The sequence below is a fragment of the Oreochromis aureus genome, linkage group 5, assembly GCF_013358895.1.
Source record: "Oreochromis aureus strain Israel breed Guangdong linkage group 5, ZZ_aureus, whole genome shotgun sequence".
Classification (NCBI taxonomy): domain Eukaryota; kingdom Metazoa; phylum Chordata; class Actinopteri; order Cichliformes; family Cichlidae; genus Oreochromis; species Oreochromis aureus.
In genome coordinates, this window is record NC_052946.1 from 17,009,583 (window position 1) to 17,035,620 (window position 26,038).

A 26,038-nucleotide genomic window follows, 5' to 3' on the forward strand; every position below is an offset into this window, starting at 1 on the left:
GTTTCTTTGTTTGTTTCCAGATATTTTGTAGTTTTCAAGTGATGTGTGTTGTTTGTTTTTAATGTTTATTGATTTATTACAGAAACCACAAAAATATGTAAACAAATTTTACCGGCACAAAGACAAACCTAAGTGTAAAATTCCAAGTCCTCCCTAGTCGTAGGATGGAATGAAATTACCTTAAAGTTCTGTTTCTTTTCGTGGACATGCTAAATGCAGTTAGCTATTTACTGCCGTAAGTGTAGATCCTGGTGGGGTGGACAAGGGACTGGTGCGATTTGCCTTGGAGTGTTGTTTTCCACAGTCCCAATGAATTCCTGATTAATTTTATTAGCTCACTATTAGTCTTGTTCGGTGCCAAGCACTCCACTGGCGCATTGAGTCGTTGGCTTTCTTGTTGTCAGTGCAGGTGATGTTCAGGGCTGTCAGGTGTTAGAGTCCTGTTGTACTGCTCTATCAACCAGGAGCTGATGCTTTGGCCCTCTGGTGTTATTTTCAATGCCTTGCTGAGCTGTGCTCATGTATTGACTCATGTGCCTACTCAGTTTACTCAGTTTGGTTAGCACATTTTTTAATATTAGGATTTTTACTGACAATTGACAGTTTAAAGCATCAAACAGTCAGATCTTTGTTTCCTAAATTGAGACGAGACAAAACCCAGAACATAAAATGTGACATTCTATGCACTTTTAACACATCCTAAAGTTTTATTGGGCATTTTCTTGACTTATCCATCAGTTCAACTTTAAGTGAAAACAGCACAAGTTACCAAGATCATGGCAAACCCTCAGAAATACACAGAAACATTAGAAAGGGAACTGCTACAGTGGTCATACGTAGAAGCACAATCATTATCACCATCAAAATCTCCCTTACGTTGTCAGATCCAAATCCACCTTAACAACAAATCCAAATCAAACTTTATTCTTTTCTAAGTAAAACAAACTTGTTTGGTTACATTTTGAAACCTTAGTCATAGTGTTAAAAATGGTTACTTGCTTTAAGAAAGAAGCTTTTTCTTTTCAAAATCTGTTGGGGGTTTTTTCTCAATTCACAGGCTTCACATTTAAAGTCTCAAATAAAAACTTCAAGTTTCTCACAAAATAGGTAATACTCATCCTTAACTCCAGCAGAATCTGAGAAGGAAATATGAAAGTGGAAGTTCATGGCAGTGTTTATATGGCAGATTGGGATTTTATTTAATTAAACCCCAATCAACACTTTTCTCCTCCTTAAACATTATAGCACTTTAGTCAGCTTCATACGGTGGTCACTCTCATGACCACCTCATGGTTGCTGCTGTGCAAGTTGTTGGGTCTTAGCTGGCTGAGGAAATGTAAAACAGTGTAGCCACAGTGGTGGTTCAGAATAGTCCTGATATGGCGGTTTGCCCTCCGGCTGCTGTCTGTGACAGTGTGAGAAGAGTTCCTCTCTACTCGAACAGTGCTTTTGCTGCTGGAACTGATGGGGTCCCCTAAGTCCTTTGCTTTGTCATAATTCAGCACTTTCCACTTCTGGTTCACCGCCTGCCAGCGCTTAAAGATCCGGTAGACAGATGATCCTTCGTGGATTATAAGGCCTGCGTGTGAAGATCAAAGGCAAGAAAAGAAGTGTTACTGTAGGCATTTAAGAATGTAGAATGTTTCTGTCCTCATCTGTGTTTGTGTGCAAACCACAACATGGTGTGCAATGTGTGCTACAATTCCCAGGTTAACTGACATGTCTCCTTGAAACAGTGTGCAACGGTGGGCAACAGGCTTTGAAATATGTGTGCTCTCATGTGGTGTGTGTGTTATCCTATTGGCAGTGCCGTGTATATATATTGGAGTCTGAAAGATTTATCAGAGGGCCGATCTTAGCAGCAGGCTGTTATTTCTGGCCAATATGGTGATGCTGATCTATCAATGTCTGAATTTATAACAGCTGATAAATAAAAAATTTAAAGAGTAAATACGTGACAGGAGAAACACCAGTCCACAATGTCATGAGTGTTAATGTTGCATAGTTTGTCCACTAGAAGGCACTTCCTGTCAACTTCCAGCAACAATAACCAGCTGATCAGAGCAGAGGCGGGCTGAGCATAAACAAGTATAGCGGCCTGAGAACCAGCCTATTCATTTATGTCCTGTAATGGACATTTGTTTTTGGTCTAGATATCTTTTGACTTATTTGAGCTACCCTACTAAGTCCTGATGCACTAAATAGAGGACATCTTCCATTGATATCTCATGTGTTTGGGTGGCCTCTTTTAGCTCCAAAGAGGAAGGAAATCACAAAAAAAATTAAATGGGAAGATTCCTTTTTCCTTGGTTCTCGGGAGGATATATCAGAATATTTTATATCACCAAATATTGGTATTGGTTTCTGTCTCAAACATTCAATATCATTCAGGCTCTAATATAAACCCCGCTGTATTACAAAGGCAGCACACTCAGTGTAATACCTGCGTGTCAGACCAGAGTGTTCCTCTCACCATTGTCTGAGTACAAAAAGTTTTCAGGCAAACTCTTTTAGTTTTCTTCAGTGTGAAATCCTAGTGTTAACTTCATCCTCTTTGTGCTCCAGATTCGCTTCGTCTCCCTGCAAGCTCCTGATCCTCTTTGGTCTGCCGGCCCTCCATCAGACCTTCATTCTATGTGGCCAAAGCCATTCAGGGACATGCTCTCCTAGAATTCAGATCTAACAACGCTAACTTTTTTTATATTAAAGCCACAAAAGCATCTATTCAAAATGTATTTGGTGTTCTTAATATTGGGGATGCTTGGTTTTAAGATAGTATATATTAAAAAGGAAGTAAGCAATCATATTAAATTACTTGTTATAAGGTAAGTTTGGATATGGTAACTGAAAAAAAAAAACATAAAATAATGTATCTTACAGGATGTATTGCAATTTTGTGTAATTATAGGGAATATACTTTTTGAGCCCCTCAAAAAACTGATTGTCATTCACATAGCTTGGAAATCTGTGATTCTTTATGTTTAATCATGTCCAAAGGTTTTTGATAATTTTTGATTCAATAGTCACAACAATAAGAAAAACAAGGATCCTGATCCCATCATCATCATCGTCAGACTGCGACAGATGAGGCCATTAAACAGCAGCTGTAGCAGGTTTTCTTTGAAACTACCTTAAAAATCAGTGCGAGTTAGAATTAGACTCTGTATATACTCTAGCCAAAAAAGTCGCAGGCATTACACTGCCCCCACGGCTTGGACGGTATTAGGCATGATGGTTGCATCACTTCATCCCTTGTCTTCTTATCCTGATGCAATAAGAGACAACATGACCCTTTTCCTTTGCTCCAGAGTCCAATCTTTATGCTCTATAGGCAAACAGAAGCCTTTTTTTCTCCACTGATAAGTGGTTTTCTTAAGGCTGCACAGCTGTTTAGTCCCATTCCCTTGAGTTCTCTTCACATTTTGCTTCTGGAAACACACTCTTGCTTTCATCAGTAACCATGAACAGCTGCAGGTTCTACTGTTGATTTGCTTTACAATTTGATTTCACCAAATATTTAAACAATCTCTGACCGTTTGATCATTCGAGTTTTCTTTTCTGACCATATTTGTTCCTCGAACTTGATGGTAGTAATGCCGTGCACCGTTCTTAATACGATTTCAGTAGTTATAGTTAGTAAATTTTAGTAGCTTGATGCAGGCCAATAATTCAACCCATCTTTTTCACGACAACGGCAACCTGTTGCCAGCCCAAACATATAAATCACTGTAGTAATGATCCAATGGAAATCTCCTAAAGCACCTATTTACTTAGATAAACCAAACCGTTGCCCTTTTGTGGGAACCTTGCAGTGTATATGGACTCACGACATATTACTTAGAATAATCACCAAATGATAAATTCTAATAAATGATTGGGAAATTGCAGAGTTGTAAGATAAAAAGTCAGATTATGCAAGAATGGCACTCAGTTTGATGACATTTACACCAAATGTGAAATATATAATACCGAATATGTGGCAGCCGTAGTATCTGTGTCTTACCTATGCAAACTATGTCCATGAAGCCGTACATGCCGTAGCATATCTGGAAGAGAAGGTCCTGCCGTTGCCATTTGGCTGAGGGGCTGAGAGAGGACCAAACCAACCAGGAAATACTTGCGATGAGGAACAGAGAGCCGAGGATAATGGCTGCAATCTGTACCTTCTCAATCACAGTCAGAGAGATGGCCTGCCACTGGATACAGACACAAAAACTGAATGAAATGGTTTTTCAGATAGAAACTGCAAACTGCTTCTTGATTATGTGAGATAATAGCACAGAGTTTGAATCATTGCCGTACATCTAAAGAGGCCCTGGTTTTTTTATCAGCACATATTTCCCAGATGGTTTCTGTGATTTCTGGAGCATAATCACTGAATCTCACAGGCAATAACAGCAATTGTGTTTTGCAGGTTTGAAAGTGGATTTGAGGATAATCTGATCTCCATAATGAAACTACAGACTCTTTTCTGTTGTACCTTTTTGAAAGAGAATATATTACAGGGAACAAAATTATTCTTCGTAAGTTTCAGCGTCTCTTCTCTTTTTTGTCCTGCCACGAAAGAAAACTCAAAATTTGTCAAAATTGGAAGCATGTCTACTCCTGATTCTGACTGTAACTAATCATAACTATGGTATTATGGCATTTATTAATTTGGCACGTATTAGCAAGTATGGAACAACAGTAATGATGGCACATTCTCCAACATAGCATACGGCATCTCTCACACAGAAAAAGGACACGGGTCGAATATGTTCTGTCATTTCCTTCCCCTGGCCCCGGACCAGTCAAGGCAGATGGCTGCCCCTCCCTCGCTCCGGTCCTGCCGGAGGTCTCATCCTGATAAAAAGGAGATCTTACTTTCCGCCTCTGCCAAGTGCTTGCTCACAGGAGATCATCAGATTATTGGAGTTTCCTTTCTAAAATTATAGGGTCTTTACCTTGCATTATAAAGCTTCTTGAGATGGCTGCTGCTGTTAGCTGGTGCTAGATAAATAAAACTGAACTGCTCTGAATTCAGCTGAACTGAAGGAGAATTATCCAATGATGTCTGTTTTCTAGCATTAAGATGCTGAAATCACTTAGACCAAATCATTCAACTCTTTCAAATGTGCAGTGCCTCATTTTATTGTTCTTGGCAACCTCCTCCTGCAAGCCCTCAATCCTCACGGTTTTCTTCTCCATTTGTTCATAGAAACCCTAAAAATAGCTCTGTGAAAAGTATGCAAAGCTACTGTGCTTCCTGTTGGGAATCGGTGCAAGTTTACTGAACAGCATGAGTTCAAAATGACTGGGAGCCTGAGGGGATGGTAATGTGAATACTTCATGGCCTCTACAGAGTGCCAGCACATCGACTCTTAGATTACAGTGACCCCTAATGTGATTATCGTGCTCCTCTGCCAGTCAGTCACTCAAATCTGGCAAATTAACCTTTATTTATGGCTTTCGGCCATAAAGCCATCAAGGACTTTATTCTTGTAGCAATTCTAAATCCTATAGGAAGGGTTTACAGTGTTAACATTAAAACACAGTAAGAGTAGAACAAAACCACATTGACCATACCTGCAGTGGGTTTTTGGTTCTAATGGCCAACACCTGGTACTTAAAGTAGCAGAGCTCACAGCTCCAGGAGCCTCTCTCACTGATCCAGCGGATAAGGCAGGACTGGTGGGTACAGCGCACTGAGCCATCACAGCGACAAGGGCTCAGCAACTCCCCCTGCAGGATGAAACATTAAGTGGATGAAATGGCCTTCCACAGAGCCTCCTGTAGGGTAAAACTCCCACCGAATGAAGATTTGAGTCACAAAGTTGACAGTAAAAATAAAAATAAAGATCTCTATCGTTGATTTTGATTTTCACAGCTTTAACAATGTTCCTGTTGTGTTTTATCTGGTGAAGACATTGTTTGAGGGCATCTCTGGGTCACAGACCCGTCTGGAGCAAGTACCAACAGATATAATAATTTACTGTTTCTGGTTGACAAGAAGGGGGGTGGTAAATATTTGAGTTATGCCAGTGTGTTTTTTAGGGTATGTGTGATGTAGTTACAAATACCGTGAATTAAATCAAGACTGGACTCGTACTCCATTGCAGACAGCTGCAGACACCGTGGATGAAGGGTTATTCTATATTATCTACAGGTCTGCTTTCAGGAAGAGTACACAGTTAGCGACTCTGCAGTGTTGTGGTTGTGCTGGCTCAATCGTGGTCACTGCAAATTGGATGCATGTCCACTGACATACACATCCACTGACCTGTCGATGTAGAACGTGTAAAGATACATACAGTTGTGTTCTGCTTTAATACAGAGTTAAAAACTAATTACACTTTCCATTGTTTTGCCTTGACTGATAAGCACTGCCTGTACATGTAACCTCACAGTGTTGTGTTATCTCTCTCAGTTGTGAACAGGATCCTGTAACTCCAGCCTCTCCTTTGGGAACCATCTTAGAGTTTGTTGACTCTTCCTACTCTTTCTGACAGCTTGGAGTGCTTCTTTACTTGGCAAGCTTTGCTGGCATTTCATACTGAACATTGTTTGGCTTTTTCAGCCTGCTGCTGTGCTGCTGATGCGTTGCTACTCTCTTTTTGTGGTGAAGTAATCAATAGCCAGTAAGGTGTTTTTTTTGTTGTTGTTGTTTTTTAAAGGAGAGTTTTGGAAGAAATTCGAGCAAATCTATTACTTATGGGAAAGTTTGTGGTTTGAGCTTTGGCTCCTCCAGCCTCATGTTGATCTATCCTTGGTAAATATACCAATGGAAATAGAATGGAAATGCAGCATATAAGGTAAAAAAAAAAAAAAAAACCCACACAGTTGGTATTGCATGGTTGGTCAAAATCTGATGGTACTGCATTCATACCTCCATCAATTTTGACACAATCCCCAGCACCACCAGCTAAACCATGAAAGAGTCCACTGTGTGTTGCAAATGCCTGCAGACACTCACTGTTGTACCTCTCTCTCCTTTTTGAGCTTTTTTTTTTTATTAGCGAATGATTTATAGGTCAGTGTTAAGAGGTTCAGCACACACAAACAACATTTCTCTGAAAATATTCAGGTACACGGACGGGTCTGAAAATGAGTGAAAGAGCAGCCAAAGTCCAAAAAAATAAGAGAAAAAGACAAACTTTGAAAGACCAAGAAAGCCTGGAGAACTATCGCTTAAGACCACTTTAAAAATGACAAATAAGTCTGGCACCTTGGAAGAAAAATATAAAGAAACAAGGGGCGGCTCAAGATTTTTGCACAGTGTATAGTATATATGTGCTGTCTGCCTTAATATCCTGCGCTTAAGTGATTTCAAACATGAATTCACGATGACACTATGTGATATTCTTTGACTAAACGCTTCCTAAGACCTTTATCTGAATACACTTACCTTTCTACTTTCCCCTTAAAAAACCACGAGATATCTGGTGCAGGTTTTCATTGTCAGCATGAGACTCCCTAAGGCCTTTGGACTGACAACACTCTTGCACATCTTAATTTATTTCCTGTCTGACTCTGGGTGACGTGTGAGGCCTTTAATTATGTGGATTTCTGGAGGCGAACCAAAAACTTTACCGAGACCTCCAGCAGAGTCTGTCCGTGGGAGACACTTTCACTGTACTTTGACTTTCCTGTAGCTAAAACACACGATCAAAGGTTTGATCCCTTCGTTAATGGTTTCTGCTACAGAGTCAGAGTTATTAAACAGATACTGCCCTTCAAATCCCTTAGAGTAACAATAAGCGTAGATTGATTTATTTTCATGCTGAGAAATCCTTCTTAAAACCTTTCTTTATTGCTTTTTTAAAACAGCCTAATTTTGTGCATCAGATGCTGAATCTGTTACCGTAAAGACTTCACTACTTCACATGGTAACATAAAGCTCCTCCCTTTTCTCTGAGACTATTCTTAACTGATGCCCTTTGTCTGCCCACTGCTATTTTCAGATCGCTGTTGATAGATAGTTCCCCTATTTTAGTCTTACTCACTCTGACTTCGTTCTCTCTCTTTTTTTAAACTTCAGAGCAGACGTGATGCAGTCTTCCAGATACTGAAAACAAGTTGAAATTGATCTACAGTAGCTGGCATGTTCTCCATGTCTTTGCAAAGGAAACACATAGAATCCTTGGCACATAAAAGGAATCCTTACTGATTTTACACATCGAGATTGCCTTAAAGGTCCTCGGGAGCACTTTTGCATTTGTGAAAAAAGATGTTATCACACATTATATCTGGCAAGCAATACAGAATTGTCTGTTGATGTACTCTCAGACTTTGGGGGCAGTGGGAATACTGAACTCCTTCATACCTGGGCATGAAAAATAGCCTTAGATTATTTGTTCACTCTTTTTAGTAACACAAGGAGACTATATGTACAGTTTCACTATGCAAACTTGAATTGACAGTATATTATGCTGAATCTTGACTCTTACGTGACTCCAGTAAAGTCACGTCACTTACTTACTAGTCCTCAGCAGCTTCAGGAATTGAAGCTCCTAGCATTATACACCCAAATCTCTAACTTATTTGCATTGTGGGTAATGCACAACACTTTTCGAGTTTCACGCATCACTGGTAAAGTAAAAATCTGGAGATTTCACCCTCTGCAGCTTTATCGGCTGTTCCCTTATTTTCCAAGCAGATGGATCTATGTGTTTGATTTGGCACAGATTTTACACCAGATGTCCTTCCTGACACAACCTTTATAACGACTTGGGACGAGCACTAGAAGTGCACTTGTTGTGACTTCCTGAGAACCAGGAATTGTTCACATTTCAGGTAACTGTGTTAACCATTACACCTGCACCAGGTTTGACCATTCATTAAGTCCGCCTCTAGGAAATCACACTCAAGTAAAGTATTTGAGTGCACAAAGAAAGAGCTTGAGTACACTGGGCTAAATGCAGCTCAGGCTGGTGGTAAACTTTCAAGATCTGGCTTCAACTTCTTTACAATTTTGGACGATGAGTAAATTTCTAAGCAAACGTTCTCCTTTCGATTCTTTCCTACAATTCCCCTTTAATTCTGTTGTTTTCCCCATGCATCCGGTGGAAACTTTTCTGAGCAACTTGTCTTAAGACACTTTCTTTAAGTGATTGGAGGGAAGCACCATGAACAAGCTACTGCTAGAGGCTCCAGTGGTGTTTGTTCCTCCAGCACCAGTACCTTTTTTTTTTTCTAACTTTACCTTTTCTGGCCCCTGGAAGCAGATCCGGCACTGCGGTGATCGCGTCCCGCTCTCTGAGAGACTCGGGAGTGAAGCAGCATCCATGCTTCCCACTCCTCCTCCCTGAGGTTTGGAACCTTCTTTATCCTCAAACGCCAGGCTGCGTGGCCGGAGGTCAGAGCCATAGTACTCCTCCTCGTCGTCCCGCTGAGAGCAGCTCAGCTGTGGCCAACCACAGCCTCCAATAGCGAGCCCTCTCATCGTAGTCTGTGTGTTCGGGTCAGTGTCCGTCCTCCTGCTTGATCCAGAGCGCATCAGTAGCAACACTTTGAGTTCATTAAAAAACATCCGGATGCGATACTTAAACATTCTTTAGCAGCTTTACTACACAGCCACAAACAGAGCAACCTTCAGCTTCACTGTCACAGTCCCTTCTTCTTCATTATTATTATTATTATTGTTATTATTATTATTATTATTGTTATTGTTATTATTACTATTTTTGTTGTTGTTGAGGTATTGAATTGATTCAAGTAGACAGTTCAAATCCTACTGAATAAAATTCAGATCTGAATTGAGAAAGCATGCGACTAACATGATAGGCTATTAGATCAGCCCATAGCTCTTTGCATATCCTGTTGTTATAGCATGTGCACCGCAATCCAGCCAATAGGGAAGGATTATTTTTCATGGATAGAGGCGTTTTCTTTCGGGATTCAATGGAGGCTGAGAGCCACGAACTGTGAGGCACAAACATTAAAGTCAGAGTAGCCCAGCAGCATCCTCTTACACGTCTCCATCCCGCTCGCTCGCCGATATCGCAAGGTTCAAACGGGTCATCTCGATGTTGTAAATCACCAGGAGCTGTCCGAGGTTTGCCACAAAATGTTTTCTTCTTCTTCGGGCGGACGAGCAGCGAGGGTGTCTGAGGTGTGGGGTTGATGCTGAATCCTATTAACAACTAAGTCCAATCCGATTTATATTTGAGTTTCTCATTTACCCACAGAGCGGGTGGAATTACACGAGGTGACAAGCGTGCATCCTTTGTTGTCTGGCAGTGGCATCCATCACTTCGCCACTCTTTCCTCCTGTTCGCTTTAGCCCTTTCCCCCCTCTCTCGCTCTCTGCTGTTACATCAGGGGGGTTCGTCCCGCACTTTCTCCCCTTAAGCAGGTCCGACAGCCAGATTATAAAGTTAGAATCCAGCGGCGTTCAATCTCAGCGGAGAAAGCGAAGAAAATAACATCACATGAAAAAAACATCCTTTCACAGCAACTTGTAATGCCACTTCTTTTCCCGACCATCTCTGCGCCACAAATCAGGAAGAGCGAGAGGATGCCAGATATGGATTCCTGTGAACACAAAAAGAGCCGACAGCAGACCGCAACTGTCCCTTCCGGGTTGCTAAAAAAAAAACTGCACCTCCTCACTTATTTAGCAAATCATATCAAGACCCCGGAGAAAAGGCAAGACAATGAAGTGCCACTTCACCTGGTAGACTGTAGTATAGTGTCTCCTTCATCATAATTCCCAGGATGCTGAGATTCGATTTTCAGAGGTTTCGTATGCACGTCAGCTCAAACCACCCAAACTTCGTTATCTGTATAGTTTCCTATTTTTTATTTTTTATTTTTTTAAAGACCTTTGCTTCTTGCAGCTAAGAAGAAATTATCTCCATCCTTCATTGGTGGTGTAGCTGCTGACTGTGGCTGCTGTCCAAGGTGCTGATATTCATGTGACGTTAAAGCCACGTGCTGTTATTCATCTGCTGGTTGAGAAAAAAAGCAACTATTGTAATAAACCAGTGAGTGAGTGTGTATGTATGTGGTTGTGAGCTGTTCTGGTATTACTCATGTTCACTGTAAAATATAACTTGTTGTTTCAACTTAAAAATATGAGGTAAAGGGCTGCCTTAAAATTTTAAGTTAAGTCAAGAAATAGAGTTTGTTCTTATAACACAACCAATTGTTATCTTAATGAAAAATCACATGTTGTCTAAACTTTCATCTTAGTTTAGTTGACTGAGATTTATTAGTCAGTTCAACTCCTTTAATTGTCATCTTTACTTGGGAAAACCCTTTCAGCTAAATTAAAATAATCCATTGTTTAAACTCTTGTCCTAGTTCAGTTGACTTGGGTTTTTTAGTTAATTCATATACTTTAGTAGTTCTTTTAACTTAGGAATCTATTTTAGCTTAACTAACATAATCTGTTAGCTAAGTTGATTTAAGTTTATTAATTAACTGAGCTCCTTAAGGTAGCTGAGTGAACTTGTAAATCAGTTTCATTTTAATTATCAGAGTTGATTGACTGGATGTAAAGAAAAATGTGTATTAAACATCTTAAGTTTTGTTTTGGTTTTTTTTGGCTTTCTAACATCCATTTCAGCAAAACTACCTGTTAGGTTTATCTTAGATCTCAGGTTTAAATATCTACATTCCTTTAAATTAATTTTCTGTTGTTTACAGAAAAAAATAAACCCCACAGATTCCATTAAAGTCTATCTGATCATTTCATACAGAAAGTTTGTTTTAAGAACATGACAAGACAATTACTCATGAGCACCCAACATTCACCATTTATTGTGCCATCTTAGTCATCTGAGAAACAGAAAAATCAGTGACGTAGCTCATCAGGCTCACAATCCATCAAAACTCAAAGGCTGCTCCTGTGAAACAATAAATTTGAACTTGGTCTTGAGCCCAGTTTGGGTGAAGATGAAATTCTGACCAATACTCTAGGAGCAGTAGTGATTCTTGTGAAGTAACAACATAAAGTCTGCATTAATGTAATGTATCAACGGGACACTTGCTATTTTAGAAAAGTTATTCTTTACATTTACAAAATTTTTAAACTTCATTGTGCTCAGTCACACCTGTTAGCATAAAACTTGAAATATTAAAATAGTACAAAACCTTTGATAAGTGACAGTAAAGATCAGTTTATAACAACTAAGACATCAAACTCTTGTATTTGTCTTCATTTACAATTGCAACAAATTCCACAGAACCAATATCTCTGAAAATGAGTGCATGCTTCTGAAACATTTGATAATATGAATATTTCAGAAACATTAGTTTGAGTCTGCTCAATTGCAAAACAAAGGAAAAACTACTGACTTGCATGAGATAAGCATCTGCAGAGTCCACCATTATATTGTTGTTCACATAAGTTTCTTAAACCATGAACAAATGAGTAATTGTCTAATCTGGAATGTAAAGTGTAGTCATTTAGTGACATACAAAAGTGAGAATGAGAACTTGCAAGAATAAAAAACAAACAGTAAAATAAAAACTGTCCTTAACACTAAGGATCATACAATTACAGTTCTGCATGGCTTTCTGCAAGAGTCTGTTTCTTAGACCATGCACTAGTGAGATGCACTGCCTTCCACCAATGTTCATTAGGATGTTCTGAATGACTTCAAAGATGTCCTTAAGTTCCTTTGGATAGTGTATGTTGAGGGCAAAAAGAAGGCCCATCAGCATGGAAATGGCACTTGAGACATCCCTCAGATTAGACAGGATTACTGCCGCCTCAAGGACAACCAACACATCGATGTCTTCTTCTTTCACCATCGCAATGCCAACTTTCATCCTCTTAGAAAACGTGTCTTCAATACCTGTCGGCTATAAAAGGGTTCAAAGACAAAAAAAAAAAAAAAATTACACAATTACAATTACACAATATCCCGTGTGCTTAACAATTCATGTCTTTCCAAAGAAGAGCCATACTGATGCTTTGGATGATGGTGATTGGCTTTGGGTAACACTTATTAGTTGTTAAAGTTTTTTCAGAATGAGATATGCACCCCCATGTTACAAATCTATTTCTTGCTTTAAACAAAGACCATGTTCATAAATAACTGAGCATGTCTTCAATTGCAGAATTCAAACAAAATTTTCAATTTAAATGGTAAATGGCCTGTACTTGTATAGCACTTTACTAGTCCCCTAAGGACTCCAAAGTGCTTTACACATTCAGTCATTCACACACATGGGTGGATGACTGAAACTCAAGAGTTGACAGTTCGTCTTATAATCGGAAGGTTGCCGGTTCGAGCCCTGGCTCCGACAGTTTCAGTCGTTGTGTCCTTGGGCAAGACACTTCACCTGTTGCCTACTGGTGGTGGTCAGAGGGCCCGGTGGTGCCAGTGTCCGGCAGCCTCGCCTCTGTCAGTGCGCCCCAGGGTGGCTGTGGCTACAATGTAGCTTGCCATCACCAGTGTGTGAATTTAAATCTACTTATGCTAAATATTGGCTGTGCTCTAAACCAAATCTGGCTGAGAATACATGAAATGTGCAAACTGCAGCTACACTACAGGATCAGATTATGGCTCCATAGACAATGCTTCTTTAATCAGTTTATTGATTAAAGTTTATTTTTCCCCTATATTAACAGCATGAAAAAGAGCATATAGACATGGCTGAACAGGTTGCATAATTGGCACTGAATATCAACATCCACCTTTACCCAGCTGCCCAATGACTCTCGGCCAGTAACCTTTAATTGCTTACCCAGTCTACACAGTCTCTTTTCCAGGGTCCAGGACATTTCACCAAAGTATTGCCCCCACAGCTGTAGCAGCCACTGCAGCCCCTTAAATATCCTAATATCTCTGCCATTACAATATACAATGTGAGAAATCAAACGTAAAGCTGAAGTGAACAGTACAGCAGCGAAATGTCAAAGACCCTGGTGAAGACATGAATAAACACAAGACACTAATAATATCAATGCTAGCTTGCCAGTTAGTTTCTCTGAAACCCAGACCAAATCCAGTGTCAAAGATCTTGTAATAATACATTTGGTGAGGAAAAAGTACACATGTACTTTTTAATTTAAAATCCACTGTGGTGCTGTCATTATTAAATTTACTAAAAGAAACAATGCTAACCTTCACAGTCTTGAGTGTGTGAGGATCTTCCTTTAGAAAATGAGGTCCTCTGTCCTCTTCCTTTGTGTAGGGCTCTGGTCAAAGAAGTCAAAAGAAAACAAAAACACTTTTTAAACAGTGTTTATGAAGCATGTAGACAGCTCCAAATTCACAGCTTTTTCATGCATAATTCCATCAATATATGATTATCATTGGAGATTTTGAATCAGGCTTATCAGGACATTCAAGTAGAATATGATATCCAACCTACCACCAATATACATAGATTCTGTAAAAGTTACCACACTAAATGTCCAGTTGTGAAATATGATGACAGACTTTACTTATCAGCTTTCTTTCAATGAGTTCATCAGTTGAACTGGATAACCTAAAACTTAAACAAAGGATTAGATTTCGCAGTTGAACACTTACATCATCTCCGAAGCATCTTATGAGCCTAGTTAGCCCTTCTATGCCGCTCTTGATTTTGTACAGCTCCACGAACCTCTCCATAATGGTCAAGCACAGCAAAAGGAACCCTTTCAGGTCAACAGATGTAAGACGGGCAAATTCTGCTTCAACCTGAGCAATAGAAGAAGAGGGGTGGAGAGTACAGGCAGAATTAAAAAAGATTCTTTGAGACCCAAATTTAAGCAAACAGTCATCTGAGGCCCATTAGAGAAAACACAAACACACAAAAGCAAACAAACAAAAGATGCACTTTACCTGCCGTTCAGCAAACAAGGAAGTTCAGAGAACAATAAGCTCTGTCTTGAAATCTTTTAAAGTAGAATGATTGTGAAAATGACTTATGTGATGTAAAACTTTAGTAAACGATGCGATTAAAGAACACTGAGCAAAAGGACAAGTAACAGTTTCCTTATTCCTCAGATGTTTACCTTGATGAGCAATACTGTTTTAGTCCAACTGCCTCATTAAAGTTACACAACAGGCTTTTTACATTAAAGCCAGCAAGTCCATTACATACTCCCTTTTAGATCTGAAATACTGTGCAGATTCTGTGTATATGTAGTGGACAGCAATTTACCCCAAAGAGCGCAAAGTTTGCAAGTCCACCTCATTTAAATGACAAAGTCAAATGTGATCATCTAGACCTGTGAAAATAAATTAATGACAAACTTGCAGTTATGGATGTTATTACAACCACAAGAACCTAAACAGTCTGCTCCATTGCTTTTGTTAATGAATCATTTGTTGGTAACACATCTGAATATTTAGTTTATGCCACCTGCATGTGATCATCAATAGTGCCATATTACTTCTTAAGAAGTACCCTGACACTACAATCTTTATATCATTTGTTCTACAGAGCTATTAAATTACAATATAATCTGAGGTGTTTCCAGTATGACAAAATGCACAAATTGTAACTTACCATTTGACTCCACTGACAAAAATAAATCCCCAGCATCAAGTTTGGCTTCACAGACCTAAAATAAGTAAAATAAAAATATATGTTATAATTATATTGTTTTCGCCATTTATTCATGTTTGCTAATTTTCTGACATATAAACAATGTTAGTTTTGTTACAATACAGAGAATGCAGTTTAATTAAAAGGTAAATTATGCAAAAAAAAAAAAATCTTCTGCAGTATACCATGCCAAAAATCAGTGTCTCTGATGCCAATTATTTTATCACTACAGCTCTTTTAGTATGGAAACTCACACAATCTAGTCATACTGATCACAAGAGTTCAAAAATAAGTCAAAATAGTGAGCTGTTGTTAAGCATAAAGCATTTCAGGGTAACAAATAACTGCACAATATAATTAAAGCAAAAAATAAGCACACTGGAGGACTATCTGATAAAAACTAATATAATGCTGGTTTGTAGACCATATTTTGTCTCAGTCCTCAGTGCACTCTTGCAGCTTAGCATGCAGCAGTTAATAACACCTTAAGTGATTACATAGGGATAAACAGATGACAACAAGCATCCGAGTCCTGCCAAAAAGTTCTTTTTGAACCCAGCCAGTTATTGGAAATATTGCCAAAATGAACTTCCACCAAAATACAACAGCCTGTGAACTTGAAAGAAATTTACAAGTACAGAGACAATATGAAATAAGCTTTATTAATTAGCTGAGTTAGCTTGCTAATATCGCAACAGGGTGAGTGCACAACCTTAAAGCTAGCGGCACAATACTTGTGATTTGCTCAGCGCCACATTAAACCCATAAAAAAGGCCATGTGTCAGTTTATTAGGTCAAGTTTGGTCATGACACACAAGCTGGACCTTGTCGGCTAAAGTTACATTAGCTAAAGCAAACATTTCGGTAAAAGAGAAAAACACACATCATGCCATAAATTCAAAACATGTTCCAACTTTTGTAGCTCTCTTTCCTTATAGTTATAACCAATGTTACTCACCTTGAAAGCATATTCCAAAGAAGACGATTAGAAAACGTCCAAGTAAAGTGAGCATGTCGTTAACCGCCAATTCCCCATGATGCACTTCGGTAGCAGTCACGTGAGGCAGTTTTGAATCCTGCTGTGCTCAACTTACCCACATTGTCAAGTTCACATAAGTTTCTGATTTAGCTGGACATGAGTTTTCAAGTTAGCTTTTTTGGTGTAATTGGGACGTTTTAACTTGTAATTCTATGTTATAACAACAACTTCAGTCATCTATCGTCAAACTGATATAGAATAATATGTTGAAATAACAAACAGCTAGAATTACATTTTACAGTGTGTTGTGGGGACCTAAATCTACTCAAACAGTCGATTTATAGGGACGGGTCTTTCTTCTGGGGACAAAAAACAAAGTCCCCTCAAGGAAAATCATTGAATTGCATGGAGGTATGGGTTACTGTAAGGTTTGCACAGCCAATGAAATGTCTGCAGAAATCATGGAAATCCAACAGTTTGCATGTGTGTCTAACAACCAGAACAAAAGCTCTCCAGGGTTGAAGCAGTAGAAAGCGTGCATATAAGATGATTTAACAGATTCATCATTCACAGGAACATAACAACACAGCACAGATAATTGTTTCAGAGGAGACAGTGTACGGTTTATTATTAAATAAATAAACATGCTCTCTGTTCTCCCATTACAAGAAGCAGCGATTGGGCCGGAGCGAAAGGCAGATTCAAAAGATGGAATGTTTCACTAGAATGAAAAAGCTTTATTTATTGTTTTCTCATGAGACTTAATCACAGGGGATGGAGGGAAAACTAGAGTCAGCGGTGAGGAATCCACTGCAACAGAGGGAAAAGTGAGTTAGTTGTTGTAAAATATCAGGGGGAGCAATTGTGGATGTGATTAGTGTTTACCTTTGTTCGGCAGAGTAACAGAGCTTTGAGGGGGGGAAAAGGAAGCACAGGTAAGTGTCAAGATGTTCAAGACAGAGAAGGATCCAAGGGAAGAATTCCTTCAACAGGTGCTTCCAGGAGCAGAGCGGCAGCTAGGTGAGTGATCTTGAGTGATACTTTCTTCAGTGATCGATTAAGGAATGTACTGCATTACTTTTAAGAAAAGTAACAAATAAATTGTTATTTGTTACTTTTTTTGAGTAACAACTCCCAGTACTATTTACAGCACAGTGGTGAGTTTTAGCTTAAAAATACAACGTGTTATAGTAAAAACTGTAAAAGTATATTTTGCAGATCTTGTGGTATTTATTTAGACTACATGAAACTCTGCGTGCAAATGTGCATTTGTCATTATTTATTTTGGTATTAAATAATTTTTTAATTTATGGCTTTATTTCTTAAAGCAGCCACTGTTTCCCATTTTGACAGCTTTGCATGAAGATGCAAAGCTGTCAAGAAGGCATGATGTCATCCTGATGTCATTACCTGGTAAGGTAACAGAAGAGCTTCTTCGGAGTTTAATTGGCATTGTCTGTGTTCCAGCTTAACCAAACTATCTCATTTATGTCAGCTGATTGTGGAGGCGAGGTCGTCTGATGCACCACACCGCCTGGAGGCTGTGTAAGGGCCACAGGTTCACCTGGTCTGTGATACATAAATCTGATTGGACCAAAGCACATACTTTGGTTCAGCTTACTAGTTCAGCTTGTGTTTCTCGGCCCAAGCAATTTTCTTCTTATTATGGAGCTCCCTGGGTAGTGTGTGCTATTTGAACTGTGGGAAGCACTGGGCTCTACTCTGAGGTGCTAGTAATAGGCAATTTGAGGCTGGTAACCAAACTTTCATCAGCCATTGTGACATGAAATAGAAATAGTAGGCAAGCACGGGTGTTGCTAATCACATTATAATGAAGGTTCAGTTATTTTTAGGTCCAGAAATATCTTTAATGTGATTAGTGACATCTGTGCTTACCTACTATTTTAAGTCAAAATGGATTTTGTGAAAGCAGACTGTCATACTGAACAATTTGACAGTTACTTGGATTTTATAGAACAAAGGATCTTCTTATTGAAAATGACATAAACCTCCTTGAGAAGTAAATCAACCATTTAAAGAAGGAATATAGAGAAAAGTGATACTTCTTAAAAACATAAGAAGTCTAGTCTGAGGTGATGAAACAAAGCAAAAACAAATAAAAACAAAATCAACAACTAGATAAATTATTCCAACGAGATAGAGCCTAAAGCACAAGAGCTTTTTTTTAAACCTTACTTAGATACAGAGAAGACATGAAAGAAACACTAATGAAACTTAAAGAACATCCTGAAGCAGAAAGGGCATTTTTTTAGTCTATAATGACAGTCAAAGTTAATACATTTAAAAATAACTTAGTACAAATGATATCTTCAACGAAGAAGAAGCTCACTGGGTTTGTCAAGCACTGTGCAATGATGTAATTGTCAGTTTTATATGATTTAAGAGGATGAAGATCAGTTTACAGGCATTCTGAAAACACCATACTTGCTTTTTTCAAGATGCAATTAATACAAATTAGAGTAGATTATGATACCCAAATATTTTTTTGTACTTTCAAAGTGTTCCAGCACCGTTACTGGTTAAAGCAAAAGATTGTGATTTAAGGTCGAGGTTCTGCCTCCTACTAATGAGCACTAAGTAAGGTTTGTATTTATTAAGCGGTAGTTTGTTTGCTCAAATCGACATTTGTAATATATTAAAACTGAATTACAGGGCTTCTTGAACTTGTAAAACTGAAGCCTTTTTTAAAATATAATACTGTTATCTGAATAATTTGTTTTTTAGAGTTAGCAGAAAAATAAAGGTTCAAATCATTAATATTATCAGAGAAAAGAAACGGTTTCAAGGTAGAACCATGAGGCACCCCTCACTGCTGTGTAATCAAATCTGATTTGCACTCATGCAAAAGAACCGTGCTTTTAATTATGCTTAAGTGTAGCTGTGAAGGATTAAATAAATAGCTAAATAAGAAATAAATGATAATATACTTAATTATATGAGACTAATAATATAAACATTAATCCAAATTATGAATATAATTATTAATCTGGAAAGCCCTCTTTTATATCACAAATAGCATAGATTAAATGTAGATTAAATGTTAATGTTAATGTATGAATGTCACAAATTGGCTCTGTGTAGGCAGAAAAGGCCCGAAACGCAAACTCGCAGAGACGAAAAGTAAAGTCAAAAAGAACACAAGTTTATTGCCGGCATGGTGGTTATACAAATAACAACACAAAACTAAACTGGGAAAAACAAATGCACGAGGAGACACAGGGAGACTCACACACAGCTATGAGGGAGGACGCGACACTGAGCACAGGAAGACTGAGTTCTTAAATACACACATGAGGTGATCAGAAGTGGCAACACATGGGTTGAAACAAATGAACATAACAATGTCACAGGGGAAGTGTAAAACTAAACACTATGAACACAGGAACACAGGACCTCTTCAGAATAAAACAGCAAACTTAATGAAACGCAGACATGACTACATGAACTTGACAATAAAAGACATGCAGACATGAAATGGCCTGTATTTGTATAGTGCTTTACTAGTCCCTAAAGACCCCAAAGCGCTTTACACATCCAGTCATCCACCCATTCACACACTGGTGATGACAGCGGCGAGGCTGCCGGACACTGGTGCCACCGGGCCCTCTGACCACCACCAGTAGACAACGGGTGTCTTGCCCAAGGACACAACGACCGAGACTGTCCAAGCCGGGGCTCGAGCCAGCAACCTTCCGATTACAAGGCGAACTCCCAACTCTTGAGCCACGATCGCCCTCAGTAAATCTTGAAATGAATAATTAAGTTATATACTTCAGGTAGAGGTATGGTTTTCAGGGGAATTGTGGGGGAGAAAGCTCATCAGATATTAATAGCACTTGCATTTTGCAGTGATAATATTAAACTTTAATCATTTAGAATAAGTACTTTTTTAAAAGAGATACAGAATGCATAAGAAACCTAATGCATCATACTGTAGTGGTCTGTATGTGGAGTAGTTACCTGGTGCCTGAGCTTTGTGTTTTTCAAAATAAAGGGGTGGTGAGATGAAAACTCCAGAGATGCCTGAAACCCTAAGGAACAACTTTATTACCAGACAAACGTGTTTCGGCTTGTGGCCTTCATCAGGGTTATTACAAAACAAACAGCTTTTGCTTAATTTAAAATAAAACAACAGAAAATAAAAACAACTAATGAACCAATCACCCATTCACACATAAACATAATCATTAATGGGGATGATGATTGTTCAAATAGGCTCTGGACCGAACCATTACAGATTTAAACTGGATGTCACCTTATACATGTAAAAGTGGGTCATTCCCACAGGTGCACAAAAATTGCAAACAAGATAAAATTATACATAACAATCACAGGAATTCTAAGAAATGAATTCCATGAACTAGACAACAATTTGCATCACAATTAAAAGGTTTTTAGAGACATTTTTTCAGAGACAAAAATAGATTGAATCACAGAAACTCATTAATAGCTAGATCTTCTTTCATACCTTTGGGAAATAAACTCTTTAAATGGAATATCTAGAATGCCTCTCACTTTTTTCTGATGAAATTGATATTACCACCTCTTTGACTGAGCTTAATGGCTTCAATGCCTATAAAGAATAAAGATGAGCTACAATGTTTTTCATTAAAATGTCTTGCGACGGGGCTGGTTAAATCATTTTTCTTAATAGAACTTCTGTGTTCGTTAATTCATTCTTTCAGAGGACAGGATGTTTCTCCGATATATATTTTGTTGCAAGGATGTAGACCACATTTTTACTTTTGCAGGTAATAAACCCTTTTGCGTCAATAACCTTGCCACTTGCAGTATCTGGTTTTACATTTTTGAGTATTCTCAATGTATGGAAGACCCACAATTAAAACGACCTTGTAGGTTATGAGATATCAGGGTTGTTTCTGGGGTTTTAGAATCACTCTTACAAGTTATCATTGGCGGTTCTTTAAAAATCCCCTGTAAATTCGAAGGATGTGCCAATTTTTTAAAATTATTTCTTTAATGTTCCTGGTTTTTGTTGTAATGGTTGAGCAAAAAACAAGATTTCATTTGGGTTTTGGAGGTTTCTTAGTTACCAGATAAAACTTTCTGTTTTTTGAGTCCACCTTATTTTCTACAAATCTTAGCCAGTCCTCTTTGTCATTTCCCCCAGTTAAGTCTGTCCCGTATTCAGCAAGTGAAAATAAAATAAACAATAAAAGGTGAATCAAATGGACCATTACGGCAAGGCTGGGATGGTCAATTTGGTAAAGTAAATCCGTTGGGCATCTTTCTTCGCCTTTAGACAATAATTCTGATGGCAAAAGAACCAAACGGGACAGGTTTAAAAAAAAAAAAAAAAACCATAAATAGCATCTTCAAAGAATTTTTTTGTAGACTATATACATCTGAACAATCAGTTGACGCACTGAAATTAATGGAGGATTTCTTCTTCAGGCTCAATCTGCCTACCATAACAACAAAACAACAGACCACCCTTAATGCTCCCATTTCTAGAGAGGAAGTACTAAACGCTATAAAAACTTTAAAGAACGGAAAAGCCCCAGGACCTGATGGTTTTTGTAGTGAATTTTATAAAGAATTTAGTGAGCTGTTAATAGACCCATTAATTAATATGTTTAATTATTCGTTCTTGCATAATAGATTACCTCAGACTCTAAGGGAAGCTAATATTTCTCTTATTTTGAAGAAGCGGAAGTGCGCAGAGTCTTGTTCCTCTTATAGACCGATAGCTCTTCTAAATGTGGACCGGAAGATACTTTCTAAAATATTAGCTACTCGACTTGAAATTCTCATGCCTGTAATTATTAAAGAAGATCAAACAGGCTTTATAAAAGGCCGTAATTCTCGTAATAATGTCAGGCGCCTTCTCAATCTAATTCAGGCTGCTCAGCAAAGGAACATGGGCGGTTTGGTGCTTTCTCTGGATGCTGAAAAAGCTTTTGACCGGATAGAATGGACTTACTTATTTTACACTTTAAATAAATTCAGTGTTGGTGATAATTTTGGGTAAAGTGGGTAAAAATTTTGTATGATAATCTTCAGGCGTCCATCTTGTCTAATGGACTGAAATCAGATAGTTTCCCACTGTTTAGAGGAACGAGGCAAGGCTGCCCCCGTCACCTCTTTTGTTTGCTATTGCCATCGAACCATTAGCCGAGGCTATAAGGACGGAACCTGATGTACGGGGCTTGCAAATCGATTATGAGCATAAGATCAGTTTATATGCAGATGATGTTTTAATATTTATTTCTGATCCAGAGACATCAATACTTAACATTATCGATACATTTAGTCAATTTTCTGGTTATAAAGTAAATTTGACTAAGTCAGAGGCTATGTCAATTGGGAGTCTTAATTCAGTGCCAACTGGACTGTTTTCTTTCCCCTTCAAATGGTCCCCCACAGGTTTTGTATACTTAGGGATATTTATAACTCCAAAATTTAAACAAATGTATAAAGCAAATTTTGTCCCTCTGTTCGAGAAAGTAAAGCAGGATTTGGAGAGATAGAATTCCCTACCTGTTTCCTGGCTAGGATGTATAGCTTTGATTAAGATGAATATTTTGCCTTGACTGTTATATCCTGTTCAAATGATTCCAGTTATATTTTCAAATAGGGTGATGGAGGATCTGAATGGCTGGTTAAGCTCTTTTATATGGAGTAAACGCAGACCAAAACTTAAGATGGCTACACTGCAGCTCCCAGGTTCAGTAGGGGGTCTAGATTTACCAAATATTAGAACATATCAATTGAGTACTCACATGTGCTATATTCATGACTGGGTCACAAATAATTTACACTCTATCTGGTTGGGGATTGAAACCTCTCTTTCAAAGTATCCATTAAGGGACTTACTGTTCTTTAAGAACTTTAAAGATATTAGATTGAGCTGTGATAATCCAGTCACACTTAATACACTTAACCCTAGAACACTATCGCTATAAATAGTAACACGATCACTAGTGCCGGGTGATTTTCACCCGATATAATATAACCAATGAAAAGTAATCAAATATATCAAAATATGACAACACATGACAAATTAGAGTAGTCTTCTTTTACTTTCAACTGTGCCATGTCTAACAAAATGAAAAATAAACCTCCTAAAACAAAATAATGACTCTGGAAAGCTGGTCTTTGGTCCACCCATTCCTGGGACATTTGAGACTTCCGTGGTGAAGGCACAGGCTCCCCGACACGCAAACAGCTGGAGGAGGGAGAAATCATGTAAATGTATTTTCTCGGGTATAAATCACCCGGTGATAGTGTTCTAGGGTTAAGGCCTGGCGGTCAGTATGTAGAATTGAGGGAAGGTTGAAGTTAACATCTATGTTCACCCCTATTGTGAATAATCTTGACTTTCAACCGGGGATGTTTGATATAGGTTTTAAGGAATGGAAGAACAAAGGAGTTCACAGACTGAGGGACTTATTCTCTGACACTGTGGTTATGCCATTTGACCAAATGGTTGAGAAATATTCTCTCCCCAAACATGACTTTTTCCGTTACTTACAGATAAGACATTATATCTTGCATAGTACTAACTTTAGTGAGAGTCATGAAGTCTCTCCTGTTAAAGAGGTACCTGTGAAGATATTTTATAAGGCTTTATATTCTGTACCTTCAGTGATGTCACAGAGGCTTAAAGGCACATGGGAAAAGGAGTTAGGTATAGCAATTGATGATGAAGAGTGGAAAGATGTCTGGAGTTATGCCAAATCAATCTCAGTCTGTAATCTTACCAAAGCAATACAGTTAAAAATCATACACAGAATGCATATATCCATATTTCGCAGACGTCAGTATAATCCTACCCTTTCACCCATGTGCCTCAAATGCAAGACAGAAATTGGTACCCTAACTCACAGCTTCTGGTCATGTTTGAAATTGCAAGAATATTGGTCTAATGTGTTATCTGAAATTGAGAAGATTTTCAGTTGTGAATTGGAGATGGACCCTATGTCTCTCATACTGGGCCTCCCCAGCCGGCGGTTAATATCCAAGAATAATAGGAGATTGTATTGTGTTCTCACCTATGCGGTGAGGAAGAATATACTACTCCAATGGATTAATGAAAAAGCACCAACTATTAAAGGTTGGCAAAGAGTAGTGTTGGATCTAGTGCCATTGGCATATCTTACATGTGTACTGCACTCAAAAACAGACCAATTCTTTAAGGTGTGGGAACCATACTTGAATTATGTGGAACCTGACGTCTCTAATATTATGTTACAAGGATTCTCTTGAGTGTTCAAACTGCAACGTACTACTGGGACCACAGGTATTGTACTGTATTGTATTCTCTCTTTATTTATTTTTTTTATTTTTTTAGATGGACCTGAGCTGGTGTTTTGTGCTTAGTTATCAGTCTGTCTGTTTGTTTGTTTTTGTTTTGTTTATTTGTTTTTTGTTTGGTTTTGTTTTTTATTTATTTATTTATTTTTGGTTCTGAATTGTACACTTTATTAGGTTATGTAATTATGTACTACTTGTGAAAACAGAAAAACTAATAAAAAAACATTTAAAAAAAAAAAAAAAAAAAAAAAAAAAACGACCTTGTAGGTTATGAGATATCAGGGTTGTTTCTGGGGTTTTAGAATCACTCTTACAAGTTATCATTGGCGGTTCTTTAAAAATCCCCTGTAAATTCGAAGGATGTGCCAATTTTTTAAAATTATTTCTTTAATGTTCCTGGTTTTTGTTGTAATGGTTGAGCAAAAAACAAGATTTCATTTGGGTTTTGGAGGTTTCTTAGTTACCAGATAAAACTTTCTGTTTTTTGAGTCCACCTTATTTTCTACAAATCTTAGCCAGTCCTCTTTGTCATTTTTATGACACCTTTTCTTTGCTGTAATTATATTGTTCAGGAATTTCACAAATGCGTTTGAATCTAATGACTTGGCTTACAGGTAAACCTTTTTTGAGGCTAAAAACCTCCAGCATGAAATAATGTATTTCAATACGTAGGTTTGGAGTAAAGAGAGTTGGACAGATATTTGTCTTTTTTGGTTACTATTATGCCAAGAAAGTTAATTTCTTTACTACTATGATCAAGAGTAAAACATCAACCTGCAAAGTGTTCATTTAAAAATCGTACAAACTCCAGTACTGTGGAGACTGATCCCTTCCAAAATAAAAATACATCATCTATGTACCGTTTCCAAGACATAATGAATGGTAGAAAAGGGTTTTTTTGGTGGTTGTATAAAATTCATTCTTCCAGATGGCCAACAAATAAACAAGCAAAACTAGGTGCAATTTTTGTGCCCAAAAAATCATTCCTCTTCAGAACAAAAGCAGCCAGCTAAATTAAAAAGGAGGTAGATGATGATTTTGTAGGCCTAGTGTCAAGAAAATGTTCGACTGACTCTTTGTCTTTGAGGCTTTGATGTTTGTACAAAAGGATGTAACATCATTCATTGGTGGGAGGTATTTGAAAAGAAGCAGAAAATGAGACCTGTCTTTTATGTAGGAGTTCAAGGTTGGTACGAAATTCTTAATATGGAAGTCTACAAAAGTTGATATTCACTCAATTTTTGTGGATTTCTGTGGATTTTTGGAAATATATACAAAAAGCTTTTAAAG

The 26,038-nt window shown here is 38.1% G+C and overlaps 1 protein-coding gene across 1 annotated transcript; it reads right to left on the reverse strand.

Annotated features, from left to right (window-relative positions):
• Window positions 1-625: 625 nt before the first annotated feature.
• On the reverse strand, window positions 626-9,585 carry LOC116326602 (E3 ubiquitin-protein ligase MARCHF9-like). The gene is made up of 4 exons (XM_031747945.2): window positions 9,182-9,585; window positions 5,566-5,721; window positions 4,004-4,196; window positions 626-1,579 (listed from the first exon to the last, which is right to left on the reverse strand). Exons 1-4 carry the CDS (start codon window positions 9,527-9,529, stop codon window positions 1,260-1,262), a joined length of 1,017 nt encoding a protein of 338 aa, XP_031603805.1. The 5' UTR covers window positions 9,530-9,585; the 3' UTR covers window positions 626-1,259.
• Window positions 9,586-26,038: the final 16,453 nt, after the last annotated feature.